The sequence below is a fragment of the Notothenia rossii genome, assembly GCF_949606895.1.
Source record: "Notothenia rossii genome assembly, chromosome: 1".
NCBI classification, from domain to species: domain Eukaryota; kingdom Metazoa; phylum Chordata; class Actinopteri; order Perciformes; family Nototheniidae; genus Notothenia; species Notothenia rossii.
This window is the reverse complement of record NC_136912.1, coordinates 5,787,629-5,806,774: the sequence shown is the minus strand read 5'-3', so window position 1 is coordinate 5,806,774 and position 19,146 is coordinate 5,787,629. Positions and strand designations below refer to the sequence as shown.

The window sequence follows — 19,146 nt, the reverse complement described above, 5'->3', positions numbered from 1 at the left end:
ACATTTCATATTTGATTCATCGAGCCCTTCTTCTTCATGCGTGCGTTTATAAATTGTCAAAATATGGGTATAATCGTATATATGAAAACAAAGGGCGCTGGGAGTGAAAGTTGGAGGTGAGGGAGAGAGCAGACAATGGCGACATCGTGTTACATAAGGGTGTGTGTGTGTGTGTGTGTGAGAGAGATAGCCCTGGTTAATCGCTAAGATAGGACTTCATGGTTATTAACTTTCAAAATTAATCCCCGCTAGGAGAGGAGTTGGTATTTCCATTATTTGCAGGAATTTTTCTTTTGTGTTTGTCACTGGATTGGAAGCAGCGTCTCCTCTGCATGTTGTATTATTTATGATAACGGTATTTATGGCTCTGCAGACCCGAGGCTAATCTTCTCTCTGTGTGTGTGTGTGTGTGTGTGTGTGTGTGTGTGTGTGTGTGTGTGTGTGTGTGTGTGTGTGTGTGTGTGTGTGTGTGTGTGTGTGTGTGTGTGTGTGTGTGTGTGTGTGTGTGTGTGTGTGTGTGTGTGTGTGTGTGTGTGTGTGTGTGTGTGTGTGTGTGTGTGTGTGTGTGTGTGTGTGTGTGTGTGTGTGTGTGTGTGTGTGTGTGTGTGTGTGTGTGGATTAGCGCAGCGTGATTTCATAGCAGGAGAACGTAAACACTAAAGCTGTCAGTTATGTTCGGGTTTGATCTGTCGCATTAACTCCAGCGTATTTCCCTTTTATTCAATATCTCATGTACGGCTGTCAGTGCTGTCCACCTCCAGAATAATAAAGGATATTCAGTATTCTTCGTGGTGTTTTATTAAACAGCCCCGAGTATTGATTCTGTATTTGGTTTATTGCATCACTGTTTCTTTTTATGAAGTCCAAACATCGAGATCATATTAAACTGAAAAGATACTCGCCTGAGGACATGGTGCATTCACTTGCTCCTCAGATGGTGCGTTCAAGAGCGTTTAGTCAAAATGTGGAAACAACATGGACTCTACACAAACAATGTTGTATTTTATTGCCAAGAGCATTTAAATAACAGCTTGATGGCTGTTTCAGAGCTGTTGTTGATCGAACTTGATGCATGTGAAAGCAGCAAAAAGGATATTATTGTTGTTTACTGGACTATAAAATTGATATTTAACAAAATCAAATGTCATTCTGTTTCTCAAGCTTAAAGTTCAGAGACATTGAATATTGTATTACGTGTATTCACACTCTATACGATATGATACAAGAATACTTTATTGATGCATCAAGTGTGAAATATTTCCTGCATCACAGCGGCTCCATTTCCAACATCAACAAGGACAGATATTATGAGAAGACATCACTGAAGACAATGTGTGTTGCCATGTCAGGTCAACGTATATTTGACCTGGCATTTATCTCTGTATTTCATATTTAACCTAGTTGTGTCTGCTTAAATCTAAATCTCTGCAGTGAAGTACAGAATGATTTTCCATGTGATGCAGCTGGGAGAAATATCTAACCAAAATGTTTTCTCTGGCTCAATGCTAAAATCGAACTTCACTGTTTTTAAATCACGCAAAGAAAAACATCATCAGATATTTTCATTAAAAATCCATTCAGCCACACATCTGCAAAAGCCTTTATCACAACTTGTACTGGTGCTCATATTTCACACATGTATAAGCACTTTGAGCACCAGGAAAAACGTTATATAAATGACATGTATTATTATTATTATTATTATTATATCAAATCTCTGTCTGCATGTGTTTCCCTCAGAGGTGGAGGCGGAGCCTGTGAGGCAGGCGGGCGAGCGTCCGTCGAAGCGTCGATGTTTCTGGGAATATCGCCGAGCTCGAGAGTCGGCCGCCAAGAAGAAGCTGGGCGGAGACGTGCACTGGTCTCTGTCCTGGAGCTCCAGCACGCTGCCCAGCACCCTGTACCGCAGAGAGGGTGAGCACCATGACTGGACATCACTTCATAATAATGATAATAATACGTTTGTTTAGTAAAGCACCTTTCACAGAAATAGAGTTCACAAGAAAGAACAAAAGTTCAAATAAAGACCACAGAAACATGAATACAATAAAAACATGAGGCAGACTTTAAAGGTCCCATTTCATGGCCATTTCCACTGATCATAATTCCATTGTTGAGGTCTACTAGAATAGATTTATATCGTGGAATTTTTCAAACTCACATTGGTTTCTCAAACAGCATCTCTGTAAACTACGTGTATTCACTGAATTTCACTCTCTGCCTTTAACGGCTCGTTGTAGCTCCAATAGCTCCAGCCCCCACCCTCCCTGTGAGGACAGTGTGCTCTGATTGGTCGGGACGTTGTGAATCGCGCTGAGCTCCGTGGAGGTGTGGTTTCCTTGTTTAGCGATACACAGCGAAACACAGCCAAACTCACCCTGAGCACACACAAAGTCATAGCCGAAGTAAAAACAATAAGTGTGGCTTGATATTGAGTAAGAAAAAGGTTGATAAACGCTGTGAGAATGGGTCTGCAGAGAGAATGGGTCTGCAGAGAGAATGGGTCTGCAGAGAGAATTTCTCCGCGATCCAACTGTCTGTTATCAGCCTGCAGCCAGGAAGGAGAGATCAGCAGAGCTGCATGCACTGAGTGTGTGTGTGAGGCAGTCCGTGGATTGGTCAATTTGGACCAATCAGCGGGGGCTTAACGTAACGGCTCCGCGGACGTAACGTAACAGCTCCACGGATTGGTCCATTTGGTTCCGGATAACGCATGAAATCATGAGTTACCCGGAAGAGTCAATGGACAGTGACGTATCTCCAACGAGGCGTTTTGGGGAGGTCTTCTCTGTGTTAGAGTTTTACTCGCTACAGGGTGTACTTTGAGGGGTTTGACTCTGCAGACCGTTTACATGCAGAAAAACCTTCATAACACAGAAGGGGACGGGTAATAACCGGAAAAGCATGACATGGGAGCTTTAAGGTTAACATAAAAACAAAGCACAGACCATGTGGAGTCCTGAAAGGAACAAATATGAGAACACATCTCAAGTAGAGACAAAAGCCAATGTAAAAAGATGGGTCTTCAGTCGTTACTGACTTAGAAAATACAATATGGATAACATCCAATTTGTGCCGTATCTGTTCAATGTGATTGTGTCTTAAAGTGTGCTATACAAATAAACTCACAGAGGCAATTCAAAGTGTTTCACATGGGCATTTAACACATCATAGTTGATTAAAACAAACACACAAACAAAAACAAAAAAGACAATTCATGAAAATGATAAAATAATGGTTGCAGCTAAAAGTGCAATGTTAAAGACTAATGTCATAATACAATCTGAATTAAGTTTTATTAAGTTGTGCCCATTGCAAAAAACCTCATCATCAACATTTTAAAGAGGCCCTTTTCAGCTTTTTGGGGTTTTCCCTTTCCTGTAGTGTGTCACATAGGTTTCCCTCCAATGTAAGTTTCAGAGTAGAGGCACTAAATACTAATATGAACCTGAAAATGAAATATGTCCTTTTTAATCAAAGAAAGTGAAAACGAGCATGCAAAAATGATTTATTCCCCACATTGTCGTAAATTATTTTTGTCAAATCATTCAGCCGTAGCAATGATTGACTCTCCATCATGTTGCTGCGAAACAAAATACACAAACATAACACATACCAAATCATATACAGTGAAGGAGGAGGCAGAACATCCACTTGTCTAATTTAAACCTCCCTCTAAATAATTGAACACAGGGATAATATGCGAAGAATAACATACATTTCACAGTGATGGCAAACTAACAAAACTATATATAATTTAATCACCAATTAAATAACAATTCAATGTAAGTTCTGCCTCCTGATGGCCTGATTAATCCTACAGCTTATTGATGGATACATGTTTATTTGGAGGCTTATCCACATGGATGTTCAGAGTGAGAACTGTTTGTCAGCCAGAGTTAAAGTGACGCACTCACTGCAGCTCAAAGTGTCCCATTTCTCTCCTCTCATGTGACATGAATCGGATCGGGACCCTCAGGCATTTGCCCTACATACAACTTTTATGTCAAAATGTGAATTTTTCAACACTCCCCTGATAAGTGAGTCTTACATCAGACAGTGTGGCAGCCCTTTGTTCTTCACAGGGACCAGCCATCAGTGATGCACCGTGCAGTAAAATCACTGCTGCATGGGAAATGAAAATGTAACATTGTGCCATAGATTCTGAAACTGCTTCTTCTATCATTTCATTGAAATTAGTTTTATCTGATTTGATATTGTATTATTGTGTCACGCATTGAAAAAGAGATCAGCAAGTACACCATCTTGACCCATTTTCAAATCCTTAGAAACAAAGTTGTGGACATATTCTGCTGATGTTCAGGTTCATATGAAGTGCCTCTACTTTAAAGAGTCCTCTCCTGCTGATGTTCAGGTGTATATCAGTATGTAGTGTCTCTACTTTAAAGAGTCCTCTCCTGCTGATGTTCAGGTGTATATCAGTATGTATTGTCTCTACTTTAAAGAGTCCTCTCCTGCTGATGTTCAGGTTCATATCAGTATGTAGTGTCTCTACTTTAAAGAGTCCTCTCCTGCTGATGTTCAGGTTCATATCAGTGTGTAGTGTCTCTACTTTAAAGAGTCCTCTCCTGCTGATTTTCAGGTGTATATCAGTATGTAGTGTCTCTACTTTAAAGAGTCCTCTCCTGCTGATGTTCAGGTGTATATCAGTATGTAGTGTCTCTACTTTAAAGAGTCCTCTCCTGCTGATGTTCAGGTGTATATCAGTATGTAGTGTCTCTACTTTAAAGAGTCCTCTCCTGCTGATGTTCAGGTTCATATCAGTATTTAGTGTCTCTACTTTAAAGAGTCCTCTCCTGCTGATGTTCAGGTTCATATCAGTGTGTAGTGTCTCTACTTTAAAGAGTCCTCTCCTGCTGATGTTCAGGTGTATATTAGTATGTAGTGTCTCTACTTTAAAGAGTCCCCTCCTGCTGATGTTCAGGTTCATATCAGTATTTAGTGTCTCTACTTTAAAGAGTCCTCTCCTGCTGATGTTCAGGTTCATATCAGTATGTAGTGTCTCTACTTTAAAGAGTCCTCTCCTGCTGATGTTCAGGTTCATATCAGTGTGTAGTGTCTCTACTTTAAAGAGTCCTCTCCTGCTGATGTTCAGGTGTATATCAGTATGTAGTGTCTCTACTTTAAAGAGTCCTCTCCTGCTGATGTTCAGGTGTATATCAGTATGTAGTGTCTCTACTTTAAAGAGTCCTCTCCTGCTGATGTTCAGGTGTATATCAGTATGTAGTGTCTCTACTTTAAAGAGTCCTCTCCTGCTGATGTTCAGGTGTATATCAGTATGTAGTGTCTCTACTTTAAAGAGTCCTCTCCTGCTGATGTTCAGGTGTATATCAGTATGTAGTGTCTCTACTTTAAAGAGTCCTCTCCTGCTGATGTTCAGGTGTATATCAGTATGTAGTGTCTCTACTTTAAAGAGTCCTCTCCTGCTGACGTTCAGGTGTATATCAGTATGTAGTGTCTCTACTTTAAAGAGTCCTCTCCTGCTGATGTTCAGGTGTATATCAGTATGTAGTGTCTCTACTTTAAAGAGTCCTCTCCTGCTGATGTTCAGGTGTATATCAGTATGTAGTGTCTCTACTTTAAAGAGTCCTCTCCTCCTGATGTTCAGGTGTATATCAGTATGTAGTGTCTCTACTTTAAAGAGTCCTCTCCTGCTGATGTTCAGGTTCATATCAGTATGTAGTGTCTCTACTTTAAAGAGTCCTCTCCTGCTGATGTTCAGGTGTATATCAGTATGTAGTGTCTCTACTTTAAAGAGTCCTCTCCTGCTGATGTTCAGGTGTATATCAGTGTGTAGTGTCTCTACTTTAAAGAGTCCTCTCCTGCTGATTTTCAGGTGTACATCACGTACACTATGTGTTGGAGCGATAGCCAATATAATCGTGAGTGTTACATAGTGATGTCATTGTGTGACTGAAGTAAACAAAGGAGTCCAATGGAGGCGTTTCAGACAGTGGGTAGAGTACACAGGGTTTTTCGCCTTTGCAGACCATTTACATGCACTAAAACCTATAGAATACACTACAGGGAAAGGAAAACCCCAAAAAGCCCATTAGGGCCTCTTTAACTTTGACAGAGTTTAGCCTATCAGCATACAATTTGACGGTCACACGGATTAATTACACAAAAAAATTTCTAAGTAGGATCAATAAAGGAATGATCTTATCTTATTAGTTTTATGTTTGTTCTTTATTACTTTGTTTTACCTTTTTTGTGGAAGAAATAAAATCTGATGTTCAATATATGAAACATTGAACGTAGGGTAATGAAACCCTCACTCACTCAGAGTATCATAAAATAATAATCCTGTCGTGTTTTATCCAGGTAAAAAAGGGCGTCGTAAAGCTCGAAAGACGGACGCCAGCGACCTGACTCCGAACCCCCAGAAGCTGCACAACATCGGGGAGCAGCTGCAGAAACTGAACGCTGCCATCGAGGGCATGGAGCCCGTCAACGAGCTGCCGGCTGGGGCGAGGGCGCGGAGCCGCAAGGAGAAGAACAAGCTGGCCTCCAGGTACCACACTCACTGCCCGCTGACATCGACTACTTGATGCTATCCTATTGTGGCATAAGCCGTTTTCTACAGGCACATTTTACAGGCGTATTTTTCATTATGATTCTACTTGTGATAGTTATGTGTAAGTAGTAGTGAATTAATTTGTATTAAGAAGAGAAAAGTAAAAAAGCTTGGGAAAGCAGCAGAATGTTAGAACTGCAAACTTTTTGACTAAAACCAAACGTCACCAATAATGTATAAAATATGTGTAACATGTTGAAGTCAGTATGAAGTCTCCATCAGACAGAAAAGAATAGGCTGAGACACTCTGTTGAAGTCCAGTGTGTTTGTCAGTGTTTGTTTCTATGCTGAGCACCTAATCATAACACCCGTGTGAGCCCAGAGATCAAAGCTTTCAATCTGCCCAGCAGCACCATGGCAACCAGCTGCAGCACTGAGTTCCATTAAGAATGAATTGAGGATTATATCCAACAATTTTGCCACCTGTTCAAAAATGACCAGAATGTGATCATCAGGGAACCCCAATGAACTGATATATGTTTTTTGGGGGGGTTTGTGTGTACAATGTGAAGATGGGAGCAGTTTGTCTGAAGTTTACTTCTCTCTGTTCTGAAGAATGTTCCGGTCAAATTTAACATGGGAGCCTATTGGGAGCTAGGTGGACTTTTTGACAAGTTTTTATCTCTTCATGCCCTCAAAAGGCATTTTGTTTAATATTTGTCAATGTAGGAGAGGTTTTCCTACATTTTAAAGTTGGAATGAAGTCTCTAGCTGAAAGTATGTGGAAGGAGTAGCATTTGGCGCAAGGTGTAGTTAAAAGACGATTTGAAGGTTCCTCCCATTGACTTCCATGTTAAAAAAATAGTTTAAAAAGCTGAATATTTTGAAGAGTCTAACATATTTTGAAGAAGTTGAAGGTTTCCTATCATGTGCTGAAAAGGCTGAATAGTTTGATATGTGAATGGTTTCTGTAGCTGAAAGTATGCTGAAGTTATTGAGAGCCAAAGTATTTGTTGAAATAATAATAATAAGATTACTGTGGCAAAGCATTCCACCAACAAAGAGTGGAGTCCTGCAGGCGAGGTTGGTTTGGTGTCGGCTGACTTTTAGCCTTAGAGTACTTATTGGTTTTCAAAAATGTGGAGCATTAGAGAAATTGACCTTCTAATGCTGTGACCTCTGGATTTATTTATCAGACACGAGGAGGCTGGTGCTCAGTGTTTGTAAATGGTATAAGAAGAAGAAACAGATTTATTACCAGGTAGGTTGACACGTACGAGGAATTTGACTTTTTGTCATGGTGCGTACAAATAAAAAAAAAAAATAGAGAACTATTTTAAGAACAGAATATAGTAAAATAAAATATTTTAATAATAATACATTTAATTTTTATAGCGCTTTTCCTATAGTGCTCAAAGACACTTTGCATAAAATCAGAAACAGTAGTCATTATCCAAAAGTCTGAGTAAAGTGTGGGTTGTGGATCAGAGTTTGAAAGCTTGAGTTTGAAAGAAGTAGAGTAGAATCCTGCAGGCGAGGTTGGTTTGGAGTCGGCTGACTTTTAGCTTTACATATTGGTTTTCAAAAATGTGGAGCATTAGAGAAGTTGACCCTTCTAATGCTGTGGCTGGAGGACATGGAGAGAGAGGAATGCATACTTAGAGTTGGATTTAAGACATGGTTGTTCTGACTTGATGGAAAATCTAAGAAAGAAAGATAGATAGATGGATGGATAGATTGATGGATGGATAGATGGATAGATGGATGGATAGATGGATGGATGGGTAGATGGATAGATGGATAGATAGATAGATGGATGGATAGATGGATGGATGGATGGATGGATGGATGGATGGGTAGATGGATGGATGGGTAGATGGATAGATAGATGGATGGATGGATAGATGGATGGGTAGATGGATAGATAGATGGATGGATGGATGGGTAGATGGATGGGTAGATGGATAGATAGATAGATGGATGGATGGATGGATGGATGGATGGGTAGATGGATGGGTAGATGGATAGATAGATAGATGGATGGATGGATAGATGGATGGATAGATGGATGCATAGATGGATGGATGGATAGATGGATGGATGGATGGATGCATTTAAAAGGTCAAATATATATACATGTGGAAAATACAGACTCTGAGAGCTCTGTATTGATTAATCAGACACGAGTGGGCTGGTTTTCAGTGTTTGTAAACGATATGCAGAAAACAAATAGAGAGTGGAATCCAGCAGGCGAGGTTGGCTTTGTGTCGGCTGACTTTTAGCTTTACATATTGGTGTCGTGGATCCGATGTGACACTCACACCATTAAAGAATAAGACAAAGAGGAATCAATAAAACACAGACACAGAGGTGGTTGAAGTTAAATATTATATTGCTGTACAGCTCTATAAGAGACACGTTACCTTGCACCAAAGCAGTCAACAGTGTAATGCCTGTAGACTAATGAAATCTCAGAGGCTATATCCACTTCAACAGCTTACGTGGCTGAACCTTTCCTGACCTGAAGCAGTGTTTTGATCCACCTTCTGACAGGTTTCTATAGAAATAGATCAGGACAAAAAGAGAGAGAATCTTTGTTCCTGAAACGTTCAGAGTCTCTTTCCACAGAGGGGATACATGTTGATGTAGAAGAGACATGGAGAAGAGGGGACACATGTTGACGTAGAAGAGACATGAAGAAGAGGGGACACATGTTGATGTAGAAGAGACATGAAGAAGAGGGGACACATGTTGATGTAGAAGAGACATGGAGAAGAGGGGACACATGTTGATGTAGAAGAGACATGGAGAAGAGGGGACACATGTTGATGTAGAAAAGACATGAAGAAGAGGGGACACATGTTGATGTAGAAGAGACATGGAGAAGAAGGGACACATGTTGATGTAGAAGAGACATGGAGAAGAAGGGACACATGTTGATGTAGAAGAGACATGAAGAAGAGGGGACACATGTTGATGTAGAAGAGACATGAAGAAGAGGGGACATATGTTGATGTAGGAGAGACATGAAGAAGAGGGGACACATGAAGAAGTGGTCCATTACCCTTTTCTGCTGCCAATGTAGACGACTGTTGGTCACAGAAATAGATCGTCCTCTTAGCACGAAGCTGAATGAATACTCGCTTAAAACTTGTGATTATATAAAACAGATTCTACATTGGTTTTCAAAAATGTGGAGCATTAGAGAAGTCGACCTTCTGATCCTGTTTCTGGAGGACATGGAGAGAGAGGAATGCATTAAGATAATATATATATTCTTAGTGGAATTGAAGGCATGGTTTTTCTGACTTGATGGAAAATCTGAAAATCTAAGAAACAAGGTCACGGAGGTGCTTTTCTTTTGAAGTGTCAGGAGATATGTTTTGGGCCAATGAGTGGCTTTCTCACATAGGTGCAGCATTTAAAGGGAGACACAGATGGGATGATATTATATAATATATTATTTTAGTATTGTTTACTCGTGTATACTTTGGCAGACAACCCTCCTTTGTGAAGGTGATTGAATCCACTTGGCTTGCTGTCCTCTTCATCGGTTGTTTTGACACTTTCTGTCTTTCTGTAGTTTTCCCTTTACACTTGCTTTATGTCTGTTTTAGTCATTTTCTGTCTTTTTGCCACATCTCATATTCAGTGTCTGTGTCTCCTTCGAGTCGTTTTATGTGTCTTTTGAGGCCATTTTGACACTTTCCCCTAAAAAATACCAAAAATACCACAGTATTGAATGTACAATAACAGAGTAGCTATGTTTATACACGGCACTAGGCCCCCGTTTAATATAATACACAATTGTATGTCATACATATAGTAGGGGGGTCCATTCTCCAGCTCTCCATCAGTTTGGGGGTCCCTGGCCTGAATTTTTTTTGAAGACCCCTGATCTAGAGAATTCGAACGGCTCTTATCATGGATGCCACTGAAGTACTTCCGGGTCATTTCACTCCGTTAGGAAGGTTCCTAAGCAAAACGGACTATTCGACCGCAACCATGGACTTGACCTCACCACATCGCAGACTGGATGGGCTGTGTAGCTGCTGCAGGAACGGGCGAGGGCTGCTTAATTGATCGTATTTTAATCGCAATTACGATTTTGGTTTGCAACGATTATGAAAACAACATAATCGAAATAAAACGATTTTTTTTTTTTTTTTTTAATTATTATTAATTATCTAAAAAAAATATATAGGCCTACGTATATTATAATTTTTTTAAGTTTTTTTTTTATTGGTTTTTCAATTGAATTCTACTTAAAGTCCAGGGTAATCAACTGTTAAAAACATACTAAACCTTTTTTCTTTCAATAAATTGATGTTTTCAAAGTACATGGATAACCGTTTTTAATAATCGTGATATCAATTATTGACCCAAAAAATTGAGATTATGATTTTTGCCATAATCGTGCAGCCCTTGAACGGGCACATCACATTGAATACAACACAAAATAAACATTTGGCTGTGACGAAAAAATGGATTTCCAGACAAAACACATCGAATAGTCTGTGAACTAGAGAGGACGTGATTGGTTGTTGTTTGGATCAATACACAACACAGATGATTTACAATGTAGGTTCAAGTAGGGCTGCTCGATGAATCGTATTTTAATCGCAATTACGATTATGGTTTGCAACGATTACGAAAACAACGTAATCGAAATAAAAAGATTATTTGTTTATTATTATTTCTTTAAAAAAAAATTGGGTTTTTCATTTGAATTATCCTTAAAGTTCAGGGTAATCAACTGTTCAAAAAAATATAATGTTCAAAAAAAAAATTCTCCAATAAATGGATGTTTTCAAAGTAAATGGATAATCGTTTTTTAATAATCGTGATATCAATTATTGACCCAAATAATCGAGATTATGATTTTTGCCATAATCGAGCAGCCTTAGGTTTAAGAGTGTATGTCTGAGCTGATGGAGTAAAGGAAGAGTGTGGAGGAGGATGAAACGCTGAGAGGGAGGAAATCAAAGCAGGATTTGGGGGAGGAAGGGAGCGGCACAGAGAGTTCATCTGTGGGAGAGGGAGGAGGACGTTATCACAGTTTAAAGAGGAGAGGGACTCTGGGAGTGTCTTATTATTACAAACATATTAAACACGCAAACACAAACACATCCTCGGAAAGAGTCGAAGCTGCGAGGTGTGACCGAGTTCATGTTTTCATTTCACATGCAGGAATTTAATCCGTCTCTTTGTGCCTGAAAACAGGTCAGAGTTAGAAGTGGATTCATCCCAACCTCCGGTCTATTTCTGTTTCAATCTTGTCAAAAAATGTCTTAGCTGTGGTCGAACGCTCCAATAAATACATTTAGAGGTGCTACGATTATGTCAAGCGGACTGATCTACAGTGACTACGTTTACAGGAATACTCCATCATTTTGGAAAGCAGGAGTATTTAGTTTCTTGCTGGAAGTTACGTGAGCAGATTTAGGTCAGATTTAATCTGTGTGTGTTGAGGCTGGAAGCAGGTGGAACGTTTTAGTTTAGCTCCATCAAAGGTGTCTTGAACTGCTAAAAGACCACATTGTATATATACAGAATAAATATTTATATATATATATTAGGGATGTCATGAGAACTGATACTTTGGTACCAAAATACTGAAATCTTGACAGTACTCGTAGTGCCCTGAACATCTTCTTTAAACTCACTATAGCTGGTCCCTATTTTTCCTGAATGGGTACCAACCATGGATCTATAATAACAAGTGGATACAGCATCTGAGGCCCTGTTCATTCTTATGAGAGTTTCTCAGTGGCGCCTAGTGCTGTGTACCTGGACTCACATTCAGGTTCAGGTCCGGACTCAAGTCCAGAGGTTCAGGTTCAGGTCCGGACTTATAAGTCCGGACTTGTGTCAAGTTGTGTGAGTAACTAAAGTGAACTTATTGTGAGCTAATTATCAATTGAAAATAAACTCATAATCAACTCAAATTCAAACTCGTCAGGTTTATTGTGCCCCCTTCCAACTTGTGTCTACACCATGTCTTTTCTAGAACTCTACATGTGTTACTAACTACACAACACAACTACATACATAGTGATGTACATACAAGACTCAATATGCAAGAGTACAAGTCTATGTGTTCTTGTTCAAGAACAGCATATTGACATTGTCTGGGTGAAGTGTTGCTCTTTCGGCAGACACTATATCACCATACATACAAAGGAGTTAGCTTAGCTACACTACCATATATGGCAACCAGTATCCCATGCTTGTCAGTAAGCTACACTACCAAATATGGCAACCAGCATCCCACGCTGTCAGTGTCCACTATGTCTAAGCCAGCTTCCCTTGACGTCACACAGATCTCGCGAGCAGTTGCGATATTTTGCGAGACTTCGTGAGTTCAGTAATGGCCGCCATATCAGAAGCCAAAACAATGTTTTTCGTCTTTTCTCAGCGCAAATTTCTCGATCTATGGAAGGTTTTAGATGGTTTAGAACAAAAAGGAGAATATACGTAAGTACCGGTTCCTGACGTTCCGGTTTTAACCGGACTTGAACCGAAACTTTTTACAAGTCCAGTACCGGTTCGGTGTACCGGTACGCAGCACTAGTGGCGCCCCATATGTAATAATACATAATAATAATAATAATACATGTTATTTATATAGTGCTTTTGCTGGTGCTCAAAGCGCTTACATTTAGGCCCACTGATGAGTGTTTCCTTAAGCCCCGCCTCCTATATCCTGCTCTCGTCTCAGTCAAATGAACGGAGAGAAAGGCATACATTCAACAACATCACTTAAAATACATTAAACGTTAGGGAAAAGAAGGTGGATGATCACAAGATGATAGGAGGCTTAACAAAGCTAAACACAAAACTGGCAATGAATAAACCATAAGTAAGTATTTCGTGTTAGGAATCTATTTCACAGACTCAAATTAAGTACCATATATCTTCAGAATATATACTGCCATACTTCAGAAGGACCGAGTCACTCTTGATTATGAATGAGGACTCTTTAAACAGGTGTTGACACTGTCTGTAAAATAAAAAGTCCGAATGGCAAAAGAACATTTTCAAAATCTCATAGTAAGGAAATGAAGTCATCAAAGGCTAATGATTGTCATATCTTTCAGACATACATTGTGGTATAATTATCACTCATCAAATGACTCTGTATTCAGCTTTTAGACCTTTTCACACATTTGAGACCCTAATGGTTTAAATAAGGGCTATAGAAGTGTGTGTAGCCGCTGATTTACAGATTTTTTTTTCCACTCTATGTTCATGGGAAAAGTATTTTTGGGCCCAGGGGTCACGGACTGACGCATAACTTGTAGTACCAACGTTTGTCAACCACAGAAATGTGGGAAAACACATGTAACAGCTGATGTGGCTCCGGAGGTAGATAGTCGTCCACTTGGAAAGTCTGTGGTTTGGTTCATGTTTTTATTTAATATGCAGGAATTTCTTCTGTCTTTTTGTTCCGTGTTTAGCCGTGAAGTTATCCCAACCAGCTGCCTATTTCTGTTTCAGTCATTTCGCTAAACCTGAGTCAGTCATGTTAATTAGTTCTTGGGCTAGTAACTTCCCCCCAAAACCTCCCAATGGCATCCGAGTGTGTGTGTGAATGCATAAAATACTTTAACCTGCACAGATTAGATGTGCTGTCCCACTTGTTGGTGTTAACTTCTTCTAGTGATAGGAATTACGGCTCTTTGGAAGGAGCCGGATCTTATGGCTCCGTTCCTTAACGAGAGCCGTTCAAAAGAGCCAGTTTTTTTTAAGTGGTGGTGGAGATTATTTGTTGACCCTGCTTTAAATGATATTTTGGCATTACAAATGTTGCACTCCGCTTTATCATTGCCTATGTTTTTGTTGAAGTGCATCCAACTGCTGCTGCGTTTGGCACATTTTTTCACCCGAAAAACACGTCGTCTGTACCACTTGTTATGACTTCTGTTAAGACCCACCCCTACTCTGCCTCTGATTGGCTAACTCTAACTCACAACATCTCACTCCCCATGCCTAAACCTAACCAATCAGAGGCACTCCTGCCTAAACCTAACCAATCAGAGTAGGGGCGGGTCTTCACGGAATACGCTTGGGGAACAAAATCAAGCTTTTTCACTGTTCAAGTTAAGGCGAGTGGATTTATAGCAGGCAGTGAACCAACGATAAAAATAACTGCTCTCAACAAGTACGACTCGGTTCCCTTCGTTCGTACCAAAAAGCAGTTCAAAAGAATCGGATCGTTCAAACTAATCGGATTGTTCAAACTAATCGGATCGTTCAAACTAATCGGATCGTTCAAACTAATCGGATCGTTCAAACTAATCGGATCGTTCAAACTAATCGGATCGTTCAAACTAATCGGATCGTTCAAAAGAATCGGATCGTTCAAAAGAATCGGATCGTTCAAACTAATCGGATCGTTCAAACTAATCGGATCGTTCAAAAGAATCGGATCGTTCAAACTAATCGGATCGTTCAAACTAATCGGATCATTCGTGAACGTAACGTCACTAACTCTTTTTTAAAAAGACAGCAAATAAACCAAACGGTTAATATCCCTTTTTAAAGTGAATACATCTTGTGTCCAGTTTGTTTGCGTCTTCCCGTGCAAACAGCCCGCCCCACAGTGAGTCTTTATCTCTTATCAAGACAGCTGAAGCCTCCGGTGTGGAAACACCTCCGAGGATCTCAAACCGAGCACCAGAAGCTTTAACTTGGTCAACATGTGTTTCCCTCCTTCCTGGCAGCCTCTGCTTTCTTTCTTCTTCTCGTTCAGACGGCCAATTCAATCAATTTGTAGCTGTAGGAGAGTCATGAGGATGAACAGAAGGTCTTCTTTAAGGCTATTTTAGTCATCAGTGAATGTTCACAATAGCTACAGCGTAGTTGTGCAACATCCAAGATACTGAAGACATAACAAAAAGGACATCCTATAGTGCTAGTGCAAAATGGTGCAAGTAAAGTATGTCTTGAATACAATACAATGAACAAAGTGTGAATGAACTGCGTTACAGTGGAATGAAATACTACTTAGTGCAATTATACATAAATATATGGGGCTGTTTTGACTCTTAAATGTTGCGTTTAGGGACTTGTGCAAAACCCATTTACAAATTAAAAACATGTGCAACACTCTGCAATGATTATGAGAATTGAAATGGTTGTATGTCTGCCCACATCCTCCCCTCCGAGACTACAATTGGAAATTTGCAGGAGAGAAAGACAGATCTTTCAGCAGAGAAACACCCAGAGCAAGTGTTTCATTTCCTTTAGCTTCCTTTAGCTTCCTTTAGCTGACTCACAGCTGACTCACAGCTGCAAGGAAAGAGGAATTATCTGCAGAGAACAGTCCCTGGTGAGAGGCATGAATATTTAATGCGTATTGATTGATTCCTTCTCTTCAACACCCAATACTCTGAAACCAAGCCATGCCTGCAGAGTGTCAGATGTTAGGGGGGAGGGGGGAGAGGGGAGAGAGGACAGAGGACAGAGGACAGAGGAGAGAGGGGAGAGGAAGTAGATCCTGCAGCTGCTCTCGGACAGGAATCACGTGAACAACGGGATTCTTTGAACAGCTGGATGTCGTCTCTCTTGGATCCATGCTTTTTACTCATTTTAATGTCGTTTTTAATCCATACACGTTATATTCCTTCTACCTCTTTGCATCCTGGGAGAGGGATCCTTTTCTGTTTCTTTTCCCGAGGTTTTTGATTTGGAGTTTCTTTGGGAGTTTTCCCGGTCTAAGGGTCTATGATAGGGATGTCCCGATCACCTTTTTTTGCTCCCGATCCGAATCCGATCATTTGATTTTGACAATCTGCCGATACCGATTTTTTTCCCGATCCGATCTTTATGCAATGCATTAAGAGAAAAAAAGGTAACAGATAACGGCTGGTCATCCAACGCGATGAATTCAGCTACCATGGCTTTTATTCTTTTGGCCTTTTCACTGTTCTGGGGCAGTTTCTCTTTCCTTTTAAAAGTCTCTGAAAGTGTCGGTTGTTTCAGTGCCGTTCCCTGATTGGCCGCTGTGTACTAGTCGTGTTGTTCTTGGTGTTTGTTTCTCATGAGGCGTATTAGATTGGTCGTGTTGAACGTAGCTCTGTTCTTTCCACCACGCAGAACCTCCGCCTTGCAAACATTGCATCTGTGTAATTTAAAACCAAAACTAAGGCCTCAGGATGACTTCAAGACGTGAACATGGTCATTTTTGTTTTGTAACATTAAATTTAAAAAAAATAAATTAAAAAAAATCCCGATCCCCGATTTTTTTTTTCCTGATTTCGATCTTTTGAAAATCAAGTGATTGGCTCCGATCCCCGATCACGTGATCGGATCGGGACATCTCTAGTCTATGACGTACTGAAGAGCTACCTCCGACCAAAGCCAATATGTGGTATTGGGCCCTTTAAGTATTGTACAGTTTGATTGATTGATGCTGTATTGATGTGTCTCTCTCTCTCTCTCTCCCTCTCTCTCTCTCTCTCTCTCTGTTTCTCTGTTTCTATCTGTTTCTCTGTCTCTCTCTCTCTCTGTTTCTCTGTTTCTCTCTCTCTCTGTTTCCCTCTCTCTCTGTCTCTCTCTTTTCTGTTTCTCTCTCTCTCTCTGTTTCTCTCTCTCTCTCTCTCTGTTTCTCTGTTTCTCTCTCTCTCTCTGTTTCTCTCTCTCTCTCTCTCTCTCTCTGTGTCTGTGTTTCAGGGCCTGCCGGCTGAAGAAAAAGGCGCAGCACGAAGCAAACAAGATCAAACTGTGGGGGCTCAACCAGGAGTACGGTCAGTGCTGCGGATCAAACACAAAACACACAACTAGCTCTGATGATTATTACCAGGTTTTTACTTAATGGGGAAGATGCTGTGTGTGTGTGTGTGTGTGTGTGTGTGTGTGTGTGTGTGTGTGTGTGTGTGTGTGTGTGTGTGTGTGTGTGGGTGTGGGTGTGGGTGTGGGTGGGGGTGTGGGTGGGTGGGGGTGGGTGGGTGGGGGGGGGGGGTGGGGTGTGTGTGTGTGTGTGTGTGGGGCTTTGAGGGGTCCAAAAGTGCTATAAAGCTCTTAATAAGTACAGACCAGAGGCTGCTCTGTAGTTAGAAAACACATCATCTTTTTCTGACTTTGTGAATTTGTCTTTTTTAATTGTAAATTCTTCAGCAGAGATGTAGCCGTGTTATTGACTTTGGCTTTGGAAGAGAAACCAAATGGTGATTCAATTATGTTCTCACTCAGCAGCAGAAACAGTCATTAAGAAATAAATCACAACGCAGACAAATGACTGTGATCCACTGACCCACTGTGATCCACTGACACACTGTGATCGACTGTGATCGACTGACACATTGTGATCCACTGACACACTGTGATCCACTGACCCACTATGATCCAGTGATCCACTGACCCACTGACACACTGTGATCCACTGTGATCCACTGTGACCCACTATGATCCACTATGATCCACTGACGCACTGTGATCCACTGACCCACTGTGATCCACTGACACACTGTGACACACTGTGATCCACTGTGATCCACTGACCCACTGTGATCCACTGACCCACTGTGATCCACTGACCCACTGTGATCCACTGTGACCCACTGACCCACTGTGATCCACTGACCCACTGACACACTGACCCACTGTGATCCACTGACCCACTGACACACTGTGATCCACTGACCCACTGTGATCCACTGTGATCCACTGTGACCCACTGACACACTGTGATCCACCGTGATCCACTGACATACTGGGATCCACTGACCCACTGTGATCGACTGTGATCGACTGACACATTGTGATCCACTGTGACCCACTGACACACTGTGATCCACTGACCCACTGTGATCCACTGACCCACTGTGACCCACTGTGATCCACTGACACACTGTGACCCACTGACACACTGTGATCCACTGTGACCCACTGTGATCCACTGACCCACTGTGATCCACTGACCCACTGTGACCCACTGACACACTGTGATCCACTAACACACTGTGATCCACTGACCCACTGTGACCCACTGTGATCCACTGACCCACTGTGATCCACTGACCCAATGTGACCCACTGACACACTGTGATCCACTGTGATCCACTGACACACTGTGATCCACTGACCCACTGTGATCCACTGACCCACTGTGATCCACTGACTCACTGTGATCCACTGTGACACACTGACACACTGTGATCCACTGTGATCCACTGTGATCCACTGACTCACTGTGATCCACTGTGATCCACTGACACACTGTGATCCACTGTGATCCACTGACACACTGTGATCCACCGTGATCCACTGACATACTGGGATCCACTGACCCACTGTGATCGACTGTGATCGACTGACACATTTTGATCCACTGTGACCCACTGACACACTGTGATCCACTGACCCACTGTGATCCACTGTGATCCACTGACCCACTGTGACCCACTGTGATCCACTGACACACTGTGACCCACTGACACACTGTGATCCACTGTGATCCACTGTGACCCACTGTGATCCACTGACCCACTGTGATCCACTGACCCACTGTGACCCACTGACACACTGTGATCCACTAACACACTGTGATCCACTGACCCACTGTGACCCACTGTGATCCACTGACCCACTGTGATCCACTGACC

The 19,146-nt window shown here is 41.3% G+C and overlaps 1 protein-coding gene across 2 annotated transcripts in view; it reads left to right on the top strand.

The window, feature by feature from the left end:
* Window positions 1-668: 668 nt before the first annotated feature.
* Window positions 669-19,146, top strand: part of LOC307039219 (CREB3 regulatory factor-like) — a 39,208-nt gene continuing 20,730 nt past the window's right edge. For both annotated transcript variants that reach the window (XR_013808173.1, XM_079681077.1), the window contains exons 1-3: window positions 669-1,914; window positions 6,346-6,535; window positions 17,216-17,289. Coding sequence is in view for 1 of the 2 variants with exons in the window: in XM_079681077.1 (XP_079537203.1) it covers window positions 1,677-1,914; window positions 6,346-6,535; window positions 17,216-17,289 (502 nt within the window). In the remaining variant the exon portion in view is untranslated. The remainder of the gene's footprint in view (window positions 1,915-6,345; window positions 6,536-17,215; window positions 17,290-19,146) is intronic.